The sequence below is a fragment of the Helianthus annuus genome, chromosome 10 (genome assembly GCF_002127325.2).
Source record: "Helianthus annuus cultivar XRQ/B chromosome 10, HanXRQr2.0-SUNRISE, whole genome shotgun sequence".
Taxonomy (NCBI): Eukaryota; Viridiplantae; Streptophyta; class Magnoliopsida; order Asterales; family Asteraceae; genus Helianthus; species Helianthus annuus.
In genome coordinates, this window is record NC_035442.2 from 143,171,613 (window position 1) to 143,186,738 (window position 15,126).

At 38.7% G+C, this 15,126-nt stretch overlaps 1 protein-coding gene across 2 annotated transcripts in view; it reads right to left on the reverse strand.

Annotated features, from left to right (window-relative positions):
- Positions 1-1,049, reverse strand: part of LOC110885853 (putative receptor-like protein kinase At4g00960) — a 41,426-nt gene extending 40,377 nt beyond the window's left edge. Inside the window, exon 1 of one of the 2 annotated variants that reach the window (XM_022133576.2) lies at positions 128-1,049. In XM_022133576.2, the coding sequence (XP_021989268.1) occupies positions 128-959 (832 nt within the window). In that variant the 5' untranslated portion in view covers positions 960-1,049. The remainder of the gene's footprint in view (positions 1-127) is intronic. The other variant, XM_022133574.2, reaches the window with a different exon arrangement.
- Between the last annotated feature and the right edge of the window lie 14,077 nt (positions 1,050-15,126).

Sequence of the window (15,126 nt, forward strand, 5' to 3'; positions counted from 1 at the left end):
CAAGCTTCATATTCTTACGTTATCAGGTCAAAACACAAGTAAATGATTTAGTTTGTATAAAAAAGGTCTTGTGTATTTAGACCATAAATTTGGAATCTAAGTTAGTAAATACAAATATATTTAGTACCTGGTAATGGTGATGAAACTGGTGGTGAAGCCCGGGAATTCGTTGGTGGTGGTGAAGATGGTGGTGAGGTTATGGCAAAAGTACTACCGTTGAAAAATCTATAAATCTCGTACCTAAAGTTACACATAGGTAGAAGATTTCTCCCTCCAACTTTGCCACTATACTCAACAGCATACATACTTACTGCGTTTTCCAAACATTCACTGCACTTGAGCTCGGATAAGTCTGGAGTACACTGCACAAGACTGTATATCGTTGAGAAATCCGGTCCCCTAGTGTTACCACTGGAAAACTTCCTTAGCGAATCACCAGCAGCCGCGGCAGCAGTCAGATTGCCCAACAACGGTCTAAGAGCCTCACTAAACCGATCCTTATTGGTCACGTTTTGGATGTTATACAAAATTAAACCATCCTGTGAGGGATTGCTTCCCAAAAGTGTCTTGTTGGAGTATCGCAGCATACAGTAGTCGTTGTATCCGCGTGCTTCCTTTTGGTTGGGGCAGAGTTGTAACAAGTTAACAATGGAGTCATTCACACAATTTTCACACATGTCTAGATTGACGTCACCTCGACAAAGGGCGATTGAGTTGACTGTATCGATGCCTTGGCCACTAGAGGAGTTGAAGAAGCCCAAGCCCGAGTTGGTCGAAGGAAGGGCGGAGAGGGTTGTGTTGAGATTTCTTTGGTACGTACTGTTTCTGGTATAATTAGCATCGTAGTTGCATCTGTAGGTAATGAAATCGAATTGTTGATCAGCACGGGTAATGGTATTATTTAAATATATGAAACTAACAGTGAACAATAAGAGAAATGTTCGGACGGGTATGATCATGTTTGGTTTTGGTTGCCGGAGATGAGAGGAAGACAAGGAGTTGGGTGGAAACGTATGGTTTGTGGTATGTAGTCTCCACAACTTTTCTCACACATTTAAAGATTTGAATGGTTCATGGATACATCATGGTCATGTGGTTAGAAAATATCTTGAACATTGATGTATTATAACGTGTAGACTGAATTACGAAAGCGTTATATATATATATATATATATATATATATATATATATATATAGGGGACCGCTAGAATGAGAACCACCCCGAGTTGTAAGAACCGCGAGAACTACACCATCCGAGTGGTTAGAAAATATCTTGAACATGGATGTTATTTTTTTTTCTTTTTTCTTTTTTTTTTTAAACCAAACTTGTGGTGTAAAAAACTACCCCCTCGGGGGGGGGGGGGGGGGGGGGGGGGGGCGTTTAAAATTTTTTTTTACGGGTGTGTTTATAATACACACATCTAGTTGTAAAAAAAATCGTGGTAAACGGCGACCCGTATGGTGTGGTTCTCGCGGTTCTTACAACTCGGGGTGGTTCTCATTTTAGCGCAATTCTATATATATATACACTACTAGAAAACTAGGCAATTGCGATGAAAATTTGCGACCAACATCATGCAGTCGCAAAATTAGCGACTGGTTTGCGATCAAAACCAAAACAGTCGCAAATAAAAAGACCAACCCGGATTCGGTCGCAAAACGGTCGCAAATTTTGTGACCACATTTTGCAGTCGCAATATTTGTGACCATTATATAAAAAACAAAAGTTACGACTGTCTAAAACAGTCACAAATACAAGATATATATGAAAAACAAAAAGTTGCGACCGTCTAAAGCGGTCGCAAATTCAAGAAAATCAATTTGGAGTAGTACCATTTATACGAAGTCTGTCTTGCTATATAACATTTAATTTAATTTAATTTTATCCCGAGAATATATAAAGGACCTACTTATTATATTAAATTCTCACAGCGGCCCATCTGGTTTCTCGGGACACTTCGTTGTCATCACCACATTCTGAAACCCTAGATCTCTCAATCGCCACTCAACGATCACGGCGTTCAAATCGATTAGGTTAGGGGAGCTGAAACGACTTCAATTAACCTTGAACTGAAACGAATTTGATGAACGCTAATTTTGATTTTCAATCGACTGGAAGAACAATTACTGGAAATTTGGAGGATAATTGAAGATTATGTGCGATTGGAACGAATTATTTAGGAAGAAATCGCAACCGGAATCGTTTACAAAGATTATGTCCATCGGCTTCTCTCTATCTTACAATCTGCCTTTCATCTGGTTAGTTTTTTTTCCTATTTTCTAAAAATATTCAAGATGTAAAACCTAAATTTGTTCACGGTGAAGTGATCTGTTGGATTCTAGTGTTAATATTTGACGATTTTAAAGGAATTGAATCTAAATTTGATCTGTTGAAAGTTTGGTGACCTTTTGTCTTGTGCTGGAACGTGTTAATTTTGACTAGTGACTGTATTTTGAAATGTTATCCTAATACGCTGAGTTAGATCCCTAAATGATATGAAGTTCTTAGATTATTTGGTAATGGAAGTACATGAAGTTCTGAAATGTGAGAAAGGTGGATTTACTGATTTAGATCCCTAATTGATAGACAATTTACTTGTTTAATGATTGAGGAATGCAAGGCCATGCTTAGGTTAGGTAGTTTAATCCAAACTTGAATCAGTTTTAGGGAGAACTTGACTTACACTGCTACCTCTATCTGGATTAGTGGATGTATAAGATTGAAAGTAGCACTACCTGTTGTGGTTGTTTAACCTTTATGTATCTGGATTCTCAGAAGTATCGGTGCCGTTGTTCACGGATCTTCCATGCCGTTTTTCTTTTTATTGTTCGGTCAAATGGTTAATGGCTTCATATGGTCGCTGGTCGCTGGTGCATCAACTATTGATCCAAATAAGCATCTGAAGCTTACAAATATCATAGGATTACACAGGAAAGCAGTTTGGGATATATATATTCTGAAAAGAAGTCTAGAAATGCATCTGAAGCTTACAAATATCATAGGATTACTTGCTTTCAAATTGCATGAAGCATTATACCAAATAAACTGAGCCAGAATCAACTATTGATCTTAGAATGCTAGTTAATGGCAAGATTCTTAACCAGTGATACGTTATGATCACATTTTTTTTTTCAGTGGATGCACTAAAATATTAACCTTTACTTTTTTTTCCACTGGAAAATGTTTTGTTTAAAATAAGCATCAGACCACATAGGTCTAGTGATTTCATATGGTCACTGGTGTTCAAGGGATTATTGGTCTCTTAATGAAATTATAGAATAGAGATGTGATTGTATATTACTCCTTAGGACAAGAATGGTTGATGAATTGAGAATAGTTAAATTAAAGCAATGAGATAAGGTAGGTTACCATGATCCGAAGAAGCACAACTTTGGTAGGGTGACCATTGATGGTAACACCTCCTCTAGGTTTCTTTTCGGGCTGCTGCTGCTGCTTAGGCTGACTGGCATTGACAATAACACCCGCTCTCCTATCGGTCTTCTTGGCCATCAAGGGAGTGGTAATCCCCTGCTCCTGCTTACCAAGCCCCTGCCCGGCTTTCCACCCCATTTTAGTCATCATTCTCTGACACGGTTTACTTGTAGTACTGTTACACGTTAATTAACGAGAAGTTGAGCATCTTTTCATGAACATTTAACAACTTGTTGATTAATTTTGTACAGAAATCGGATGCTGGATGTATACTGGAGAACGACAAGTAAGCGCGTTGAGGAAGAGGTACCTTGAAGCAGTGTGAAACAGGACGTAGGGTTTTACGATACCGATGCGAGAACAGGTGATATCATGTTTAGTGTCGCTACGGACACACTTCTCGTTCAAGACGCCATTAGCGAGAAGGTAGTTTCAGCATTTTTTTTTAATATTAAGTTGTTTGATTGTTTATTTGAATTAGTTTGAATTTAAAGATTGTTTATTATAGGAGTATGTGTCTGTTTGTATTATAATACTTGTTTTGCAAGTAACAGTAGGTTTAAATAGATGTTGAGGATTGTGAACTTTTGGGGGAAGTTTAATTGATCAGATGAAAATGTAGCTCTGTTTTGACCGATTGGGTCTTTAAGGGTGTAGAGGGCACCTTCTTCAGGTACTTTTGGAACACTTCCGCAATTGGTTTGGACTTTGGGTAGTGCAATCGGGAAATCCGTTTTGGTTCGTGAACCCGAAGAGAGAAATGGTAACTAGGACTACTAAGCTATTTGTAAATCTTAGTTTCTAATTCTCCATATGAAGGGATATATCAAGAACCATAACAATAAGTTTAACACTAGAGATTATTTCGGTAACTAGCAAGTGGTACAGATTACCGAAACAGTAAATCAGTGATATATTCTATCACCTAACATCTACAAGCTATCATTATACATTCAGATCATACGCATATAATTTTATGTAAACATTTGCTGGTTAGACCAGTTATTGGTAGCTTCTGACCTGCTTACTTTATATTCATTTGATAGTTATTTGTGTTCCTCCTTTTCAAGAGTGGTTTCTAATGGTGGATGAGATTGTTGTTTCTGATGGTGGATGCTTGCAGGTAATATCATTACTGTAATTTTATTACGTAGATTACGATTACAAATGACATTGAATTTTACCTTCTCTAGGTTCGCTGGACCTCCTAGCCTTGTGCAGCTGGACCTCCTAGCCTTGTGCAGCTGGACCTCCTGGCCTTGTGCAGCCTCCAGTTGCAGGTAGGTGTTTGACTGTTTTCATTACAACATTTTGTCATTCCATGTGTTGGTTTCGTAAACGAGCACTTGTGCTTTTGGTTTTCAAACCGAGTGTAAAGATCAAGAATAGTAATTGGTCATAAACTGCTAGTTCGGTTCGGTCCTAAAACCGTTTTAAAAAAACAGTTAATAAAACCGGTTTCAGGTTTTTTTCCGGTTACGGTTCTAAAACAGGTTGTTTCGAGTTTCGAATAAGGTATGTCCATGTGGTAGTTCGTGTGCATTAAGAGCAACTGATTTTTTAAGTGGAGTGTATAGATATGTTTGGTGAATTCGGTTTGGTTTTAAAACCGGTTTGAACCGGTTTTAACTGGTTTTTAAAATCGGTTTGGTTTTTAAACGGCTTACAAATGTCGCGAAGAAGAACCGCGCTATAGATATGTTAGGTACTATCACTATGCAGTTAATATCGGTGATCAGTCCCAGAACTATTTTATGTCCGATGTTCAGATGCTTGATACAGGTCTCAAGTTTGACTTTGTTGACCAAGACTTATAATTGACCTGAATTTACCTAATAATATCAACTTTCTTCTTCATCTTGTAGATACGCTTACCTGGACAAAGTTGATAACCAATGTCGAGCTATTGCCACCTAGAGCTGGTCATACAACCATTGCATTGGGCAAGAACTTGCTTGTATGTGGAGGCTTTACTGACGCTGAATATCTTTATGATGACTTATATATGTTTGATCTTGGTAATCTACTGAATCTTTGTATTTAGTTTAACATGATATTAAAAGCACTACCTTTATGTGTTCAATCTTAATCTTTTCAATTGTTGTGTAGAAACGTTTAGATGGACCAAGGTTATTACTTTAGGAGTGGGCCCATCTGCCAGATTTTCTATGGCAGGAAGCACTTTGCATCCACAGCATGGAGGCGTTCTTATATTCATGGGCGGCTGCAATAAGAGTCTCGAGGCACTTGATGACATGTTCTCCCTACACGCAGGTTTTATTAACTTTGTGATTACGGGTCAAAGTCATGTTGGTTGCCCAAGTCATGTAATTCTTAAGAGTCAACATCGGCCATTAAAACCTGGATTGCTCTTTCAGACTGCTTCAGTTGGACATGCCTAAGTTTTGACCTCATTTTTTCATCCATCTTACAGGGTATTGACCTCAAATATTGACCTCATTTTTTCATGCAATCACTTCTCTGTAAATAATATGGTAACTTTTGCATGGATAATATTGAAAATAGACGATTTGACCTTAGAAGTCAAACTGACTTTTTTCTTTATTCTAGAATTGTATAAGCAGTTAATTAGTTTCATAACTTGTGATTATGCTGGCCATTAATATTTCACTTTGCATTGGTTTTATTAGATCGAAAGGTTGAATGTGATTATCCAATATATAGTGAAAGAAAAAAAAGAAGAAAAAGAAAAAGAAATGTTGAATGATATTATTGCGGGATTGGTGGTGGAAAAAGAGAAATATAAGGCGGAGAAAGAGGCTATGAATGAAAGAATGGCAAACATTGAAGCAATGCTAAAGGCTAGGTTTCAAAACGTATAATCATCGACTTAGGTTTCAAACTTTTAAACACTTTGTTTTGAATATGTATTTTGTTATGGTAACTTTGGTATTTGATGTTTCAAGTGAAATGTTTTATATAATGTGAAAGTTTGATAATATGTAAATTTTAAAATTGACATTATATACAGGTTAAAATAGAAAATGGATGAAATTAATTAATAAAAAATAAATAAAAATTGCGACCGCTATGGCGGTCGCAATTTTTCAAAAGGCAAGTGGTCGGAAAACGGTCGCAGTTTGTAAAAGGCATGCGGTCGGAATACGGTCGCATCAAGACCGTCGCAACCGAAGTCCGAGAAAACCAGGAACAGTCGCAATATTTGTGACCATTATTAAAGTCGCAAAACCTAGGTCGCAAACGATAGTAGCAGTCGCAACTTAGTCGGAATAGAGCAATTGCGACGGGTGTTTTTCCAATCGCAGTTCCAGTCGGAAAACGGTCGCAACAGGGCAATTGTGACTGGTTTGCGACCAAAATTGCGGTCGGAAAAACCTAGTTTTCTAGTAGTGATATATGTATATGTATATATATATATATATGTATATGTATATGTATATGTATATATATATGTATATATACATATATGTGTGTACATATATATATGTATATGTATGTACATATATATATATACACACATATATGTATATAATATACATATACATATATATATATACATATACATGTATATACACACACACACACACATATATATATATATATATAAACGTGATCAGGAGAAAACGCCCTAAAGTGAGAGAATGGTGAGAACGCATCCTGATAGAACACGTGGCGCAGGATTTAATCAGGGTGCGAGGGGCTTTTATGTCTTTTTAATCTTCTTTTTTCCCAATTTCGTGTGTCGCATGCTGCTTTATTTTTGATGTCTAAGATTATTTTGGCGTTAATTAGATTCATTAACTACATGGCATTTTACTGTTTTTTTTATCTGTCTCATCATTATCTGCTGGAAATTTTCTCTCAAATCTTCTTATTACCGTTCGAATTCTTTTCACAATCGTTGGCCATTGGAACCCCAAAGGCCAGAGTATCCTTCTAAACCCCTTCATCCATTCTAAGTATGGCTTTGATTGTCTCATATTAGAGAACTTTTAAGATGAAACGTCTCTCCGACCTTCCAAACCTCCATGCAATAATCTTGGCCATTTTTTATGTTTTATGGCATTTTGGACAACATGTGGCGTTTTAGATAATGTGTAGAGAGTTTTAAGTTGTGCTTACATCTCCTACTTTTATAATGACTTTTTTTTTTACAGGTAATTATGGTGTTTTGAAAAGATAAATAAATTCAATAGGTAATTATGCCGTTTTGAAAAGATAAATAAATTCAATTTCCCATGCAGTGGCTTTTAATATAATAAATGTTAATAATAAAGTTTTCGTCGCTTCAGTTTACTGTTTTTGTAGTTACTGTTTGTTCAGCTTCATCTGTTTATCGTTTCAGTTTACTGTTTGTAGTTACCTTTTTGAGATTTTGGCGTTTTATATTTTTAATGGGGTTTAGATAAAGATGTCACTTTGTTCTATTCTCTTGTACCTTGTTTTATACTTTTTTGAGTTTTTAATAATACTTGTCCAAAGTAAATTTTTTATAGTTTGGGAGTTTTGGGCGTTTTATGGCATGATGGCGTTTCACAAGCATTTGTCTGTGTGGCGTTTTATTATATTTTTTTAGAGAAAAAAATGTATTTTGTTTCTTAGCTGAAAATTACATTGCAAACAACATAAAAAGAAAAAAAATAGAAATAATTCATCTTCCAAATCTTCACTGTCACCAGTCTCTTTTTTCTTGGAACATCTTCACTGGCGGTTTGACTTTGGTATGATTCATTTTGTTTTTTTGTTGTTGAAGTAGCTTTTTTGTGCCCGTTTGGAAGCACAAAATGACGTAGGTTTTTGTTTGAAGTTCATCTTTATTTTCATCCTTATCTTCATCCCACTCTTCATTGTCATCCGTGTCTTCATGCCATTCAATATATATCAAGAACAAAGCACAGAAAATGACATGAATCTGACATCAGCATCTTTTTCTTGAAGATTTGTCCATCTCATGCAACAAAATGTTATTGAGTTACACCCCTGTCACACCCCGATTTCCACGTGTCTCACCGGTGGGCCCGGTGGGGGATTACCGTGACGATGTTGGCAACAATATAGTCAAACCACACAATTATATAATGCACAGCGGAAGCTTAATTTAAATATATAATTTCAACCTCTGATTGTAATATCAAAATGTATTACAAAAGTTGAATATCCACAGTGGATCGTAAATACAGATAAAGTATTGTTCCATTAGATACTGCAATCAAGCTTGCGAGGCTTATCCCGACGCTAGGGAGCTAATACCAGCCAATTACGTTTAGGTACCTGCACTTAATCTTTTTGGGGAAAATACGTCAGTTTACACTGGTAAATACATTCAACTGACACATTTGAAAGTGTTTATTAAAATTGATTTGAATGCACAGGGCACAAACTCTTTTATAACTTGGGAAAATTCATAATGATCTTGTGAACGTTTTACATGTTCTTTTATGCGTTCAGTAGCCCGGGTCGTGCCGGGTTAAAGATTTATAGACTCACCACGTTTGCGTAAAACCGTAGTATAAAAACCAACGGCTACGTCTTTTAAATTTAATGTCGACACTTTATACCGGGTGTACGCCTACACCGGGATGTCGATGGTCGTGGCCATTTCGTAGAATGATGCCGAGGATATCCGGGACAACGGTCATTAAACCCCCCAAAGGCTTATAAGCAACAAAACTGTTTAAATGAGCCGATCATATTTAATCAATTAACCACCTAAGCGATGGAATTATATAATGCTCAATCAAGCGGTATTAATATACCGTAACCCAAGCCCATATAGGGGAAATAAGTCAAAAGTATTTACCTTTGCAAGTATTAATCCTTAATTTAGATCAAGTCACCGATAGCTTTTACTGGGGCTCCTAATCTGGAACGAAGGTTTTAATTAACCTCTTAGAATCCTAACGGTCCTTGTATTAGCCGTAGCTTAAACCGGTTGATTCCGATATATAGATATGGTTAATTCGCACGGAAAGGCGAAAACCGAGAATGGAGTATGATTTGGACCCAACAAGTTCAGTGACTTGTTTTATATGGGTTTATAGTTCATACTCTGGATTTTGGGGTTCAAATAATATAATTTGACCCGTATCGGCTATTGCACGAAAACTAGTTCCGTGAGCCGTACCATGTGCGCAAATAGGCGAAACGGTTAACCACAAGTGTCGTACGCTTATTTCCTAAGTCAATATGCCTTAAAAGTATTTTGGTATCAGTAGGATACCTTCCGTAATGCCCGTAACGAGTTTAAGTCAATATTATGCCCCGTAGGGGCTTTTCGGTCATTTTAAAGACTTTATAAGGGATTTTCGAGTTCTACAGGAAATCTGAGTTTCCCGAACAGCTTATCAAGCTTAAAATACTTTATTTATTATTTAAAACCAGTGGCAATTGGAATCGGGTCAAAAGACCTTGTAGAACTCTCGTTTTGGCCAAAAAGGGCATATTCGGTATTTACCGAACCGTAGCCATAACCGCAGGTTATGAGCAAGGTAAAAATTATTAAAAATCTTTAAAATTCCCAAAATATTATTTTACCACAGTGGGTAAAAGTTTTGGTGACGAAAACTTGGGTTAGATGGGCGTTATGCTAATTGCGCCGTTAATTACAAAACTTTCTTAAAAGTGCGCCTTTTAGCATAACTCTCATTCTAGACCTCGGATTGACGTGAAACTTTAGGGACATGCTTATATTTTAACAAGCAAGGTTTTGGTCCGTTCACGTGTCCGAAATACTTGTTTTAATTTTTAAAAGGCCGTTACGGTCAACTTTTAGGCGAATGACGGAAATGCGCTAAAGACTTGGATAACTCATGAACCGACCACAGAGGCGTATACCAACATGTGACCTGGTCCTAAGAGAGTCCTAAGGTATATTTATACCTCACTAAAACGGGTCAGAACTGAAGTCAAAGCAAAAGTCAAACTTTTGCGACATTCGGCTCCGAACCGGTTCTATATAGTAAATGATCGATTCAAACGAGCGCAAACATGTTTATGTACTTATTATCATGTTTTATGATTATCAAAACAGGTTCCATAACATATATATTACAGATTATGCATAAATCGCTAAAATAGCTTTCTGTTGACTTTTTAACCGCACGTTTGACTCGATAATTGACATAGTTAGAGTGGTGATCAGGGGGAACCATTTTAGAGGTTTAATACCCACATAAATACCAACTCATAACCATTTTTGATTCGTCATAAGACTGAACCATTTGCAAGATATTGCAATGACAACCGTTAGTTACGACGGTTGCGTTTATGAGCTATAACTATGGAAATGCAAGACCAAATTGATTGTGAACGACTTACAGAAGTGTGTTCTTGTTTATGGAGCAGAAGAGAATGCTTGGGAGCACTTAGAATGATCAGTAGTTGTGTGTTTTGATTGTGTGAATGGTTATGCACACAAAGGTGCTATTTATAGCCAAAAACAAGCTCCTATGATCATTATAACTACCACAACAGGTCAGGGGTGATGGGTAGATGTCCCCTAAGTGTTATGGGTCAAATGTAGGGTGCCCATGCTCCATTAAGTGGTGTTTGATCGTTCAAAGGTTCCAAAAGCCAAGTAGTTACAAAGTTTCTGCATCTGGGCACTTTACGCGGCCCGCATGGGAGTTCCCATGCATTTTAATGCGGGTCGCCTAAAGGTTAAGAAATCAGGCGAATTAGTGAGGAGGCTCGCGGCCCGCCTCAACTAATCCCTAACCTTCACGCGGGTCGCCTAAGGTTAAGATTTCAGGATTTTTAAATCTTTTTGTAATAATTACAGAATCGGGCCATTAATAACGAAATCTTTCGTAATGATTCACCTGACCTTTCGGTTCTGAAGGGGTAACTTTGCGGTTTGGCCCTCGGTTATTTACCGATAGGGGCCTCGTGTTAATTACCCGCATTATTAAGTCCCCGGTTTATTTATTAATTATATTGGAAAGCCTTAACTTTCACTGTTGACGCTTTTAACCCTTCTTCTACGAATTCGATCGTAACTTTCTCGTTTCATATCGAAACTTCGCGAAATTCATATATATTATTTTAGTGAGGGTATAATACCGTTACAAAGTCTTTGGAACGTTAAAGGGTCACTCAGAGGTATTATTAAACATGTTGACACAGTTAACCCCTGTAGTTTGTAATCTCTCACTTTCTTCCGCGTTTTATTTTTGTACGATCTATAATTTATTCGATTGAAGGTTTAAGCATTATTTAGGGATACTATACAGTATATTTACCCTTGTTGACATTTATAACCCTCGAATTTACATACTTTCAAGGTTTGTCAAAATTAGTCCCTTATTTATTATAGATGCCACGTGTAAACAAATGCCACGTGTTAACACATCATTGGACACAAAAATTCGAGGTGTTACATCCTCACCCCCTTAAAATAAATCTCGACCCGAGATTTACTCAAATAAATAGGGGTATTTTTCTTTCATTGTAGCTTCGACTTCCCACGTATATTCAGGACCTCTACGAGCATCCCATTTGACTTTTACAATCGGTACGTGCTTTCTGCGAAGCTTCTTCACCTGTCGATCTTCAATCGACAAGGGTTTTTCTATGAACTTTAAGCTCTCATCTATATGCACATCTGTGTGTGGGATCACCAACGATTCGTCGGCGAAGCACTTTTTAAGATTGCAGATGTGGAACACATTGTGAATTCCATTGAGCTCTTCAGGCAAGTTTAGTTTATAGGCAACTGATCCGACTCGTTCAATGACCTCAAAAGGCCCTATGTATCTCGGACTCAGTTTGCCTTTCTTGCCGAAACGCATCACCCCCTTCCAGGGTGACACCTTAAGTAATACTTTTTCACCCACTTCGAAGTGAAAATCCTTACGCTTTGGATCAGCGTAGCTCTTCTGCCTATCGCGGGCAGCCTTGAGACGTTCCCGGATCTGGACAATCTTGTCCGTTGTCTGGAAAACAATCTCTGGTCCCGATAATTGGACCTCTCCTACTTCCGCCCAACAAACAGGCGATCTACATTTCCTACCATATAATGCCTCAAAAGGCGCAGCCTTTATGCTGGTGTGGCAGCTATTATTGTAGGAGAATTCGATCAGGGGTAGGTTTTTATCCCAGTTACCACCTAGATCGATCGCACATGCGCGAAGCATGTCTTCTAGCATTTGGATAGTACGCTCACTTTGACCGTCCGTCTGTGGATGGTAAGCCGTACTAAAGTTTAAACGCGTGCCCAAAGATTGCTGGAAACTCTTCCAGAAGTGAGATGTGTATCTAGTATCCCTGTCGGAGATAATAGACACAGGTATGCCGTGTAAGGCTACAATCTTATCAACATATAGTTGGGCTAACATATCGGAGCTATACGTCTCCTTGATGGGTAGAAAATGAGCTGATTTAGTCAGCCTGTCGACTATGACCCATATTGTATCGTTTCCTTTCCTGGTTTTGGGTAACTTGGTTATGAAGTCCATAGTTACGCATTCCCACTTCCACTCGGGAAGTTCAGGCTGTTGTAGCAAGCCAGACGGCTTTTGGTGCTCGGCTTTGACTTGAGCACAAGTCAAGCACTTTGCTACATGGGCGGCTACAGACTTTTTCAAGCCTATCCACCAATAATTTGCCTTTAAGTCTTGGTACATTTTATCAGCACCAGGATGAACTGAGTATTTGGAACTATGGGCTTCCTGGAGAACAACATCACGTAGTCCTCCGTAAATCGGAACCCATATACGTCCGTTCAGCCTAAGAATTCCATCCTTGCTAAGAGTCAACTGCTCCTCAGTTACTCCCAGCTTTTCATTAGGATAATTAGCTTCCAACACAGCCTCTCGCTGTGCAGCCAAAATCCTTTCAATCAAATTATTTTTAACTTCAATGCTCTTGGCATTGATTCGAATGGGTTTTACCCTTTCTTTCCTGCTCAATGCATCGGCGACCACATTCGCCTTGCCAGGATGGTACCTGATTTCACAGTCATAATCATTCAGGGTTTCCATCCAACGGCGTTGCCTCATGTTCAACTCCTTCTGGTTGAACAGGTGCTGGAGGCTTTTGTGATCAGAATAAATCACAAATTTAATACCATAAAGGTAGTGCCTCCACAACTTCAGTGCAAATACAACGGCACCCAACTCCAAATCATGGGTGGTGTAATTCTTTTCATGCACCTTTAATTGCCTTGAAGCATAGGCAATCACCTTGCCTTTCTGCATAAGCACACACCCCATGCCCGTGCGTGATGCATCGTAGTAAACTACGAATTCATCTGTACCCTCAGGTAAGGTCAACACAGGTGCGTTGCTTAGCTTCTGCTTCAGTATTTCAAAGGACTCTTGCTGCTTCGGGCCCCAAATGTACTTTTCTTTCTTCTTGGTCAAGGAAGTCAAAGGCGCAGCAATCCTTGAAAAATTTTCAATAAATCTCCGGTAGTATCCTGCTAACCCCAGGAAGCTACGGATTTCGGTAGGCGTCTTTGGCTCTTGCCAGTTCATGACTGCCTCTACCTTAGCGGGATCCACTTGGATACCACGCTCACTCACAACGTGTCCTAAAAACTGGACTTCTCGTAGCCAGAATTCACATTTCGAGAATTTGGCGTAGAGTTTCTCACGTTGTAGTAATTCGAGAATGCAACGGAGGTGCTTCTCGTGGTCGTCTTGGTTCTTAGAATAGATAAGGATATCGTCGATGAAGACTATGACGAATTTATCCAAGTATGGCTTGCAAACGCGGTTCATGAGATCCATGAACGCAGCCGGTGCATTTGTGAGCCCAAAAGGCATCACTAGGAACTCGTAATGACCATAGCGAGTCCTAAATGCAGTCTTGTGTACATCTTCATCTCTGACCCTTAGTTGATGATAACCCGACCTTAAGTCGATCTTGGAGAAGTAGCTTGCTCCTTGCAGCTGATCGAATAGGTCATCGATCCTTGGTAAAGGATATCTATTCTTTATGGTAACTTTATTCAGTTCTCGATAGTCGATGCACAACCGCATCGATCCGTCCTTCTTCTTTACAAATAGGACAGGAGCTCCCCAGGGAGATGAACTAGGTCTGATAAAACCTTTCGCCAGCAGTTCATCCAACTGGGTCCTCAGTTCTTTCATTTCCGTTGGAGCTAATCTGTAAGGCGCTCTTGCTATCGGAGCTGCTCCAGGTATGATGTCAATTCTGAACTCCACTTGTCTATCTGGTGGCAAACCAGGTAGTTCTTCAGGAAAACCTCGGGTATTCAGAAATGACAGGAAGATCCTCGATCCTTCGGCTTTGGTTCTTCAATTATTACCTGAGCCATGTAATTACACAGCCTCTGTTCAAACACCTTGAAGCTTTCAGCATAGATACGTCTTCGGGCAATCCGTAATGCGTATCCCTCGAATGGTAAGAGATTCACCACTCGGAGTCTTTAAAACTATGCCTCTTTGCCGCAAATGATTTGGGCCTGTTATGGGATAACCAGTCCATGCCTAGCACAATGTCAAAACCCGCAAGTTTGAAAGGAAGTAGAGATAAAGGAAAAGAATGGTTCCTAATGGATATTTCACATCCTTCTAGAACAGTAGAGACGGTTTCTATCGTGCCGTCTGCTAACTCTACTTCGTATTTCACGTCAAGGGTTTTGATTGGCATATTTAGTAGTTGGCAAAATTTCTGGTCTACAAAGGACTATGTCGCGCCAGATCGATAGTACTCTTGCAAATATGTTATTTACGAGAAAAGTACCT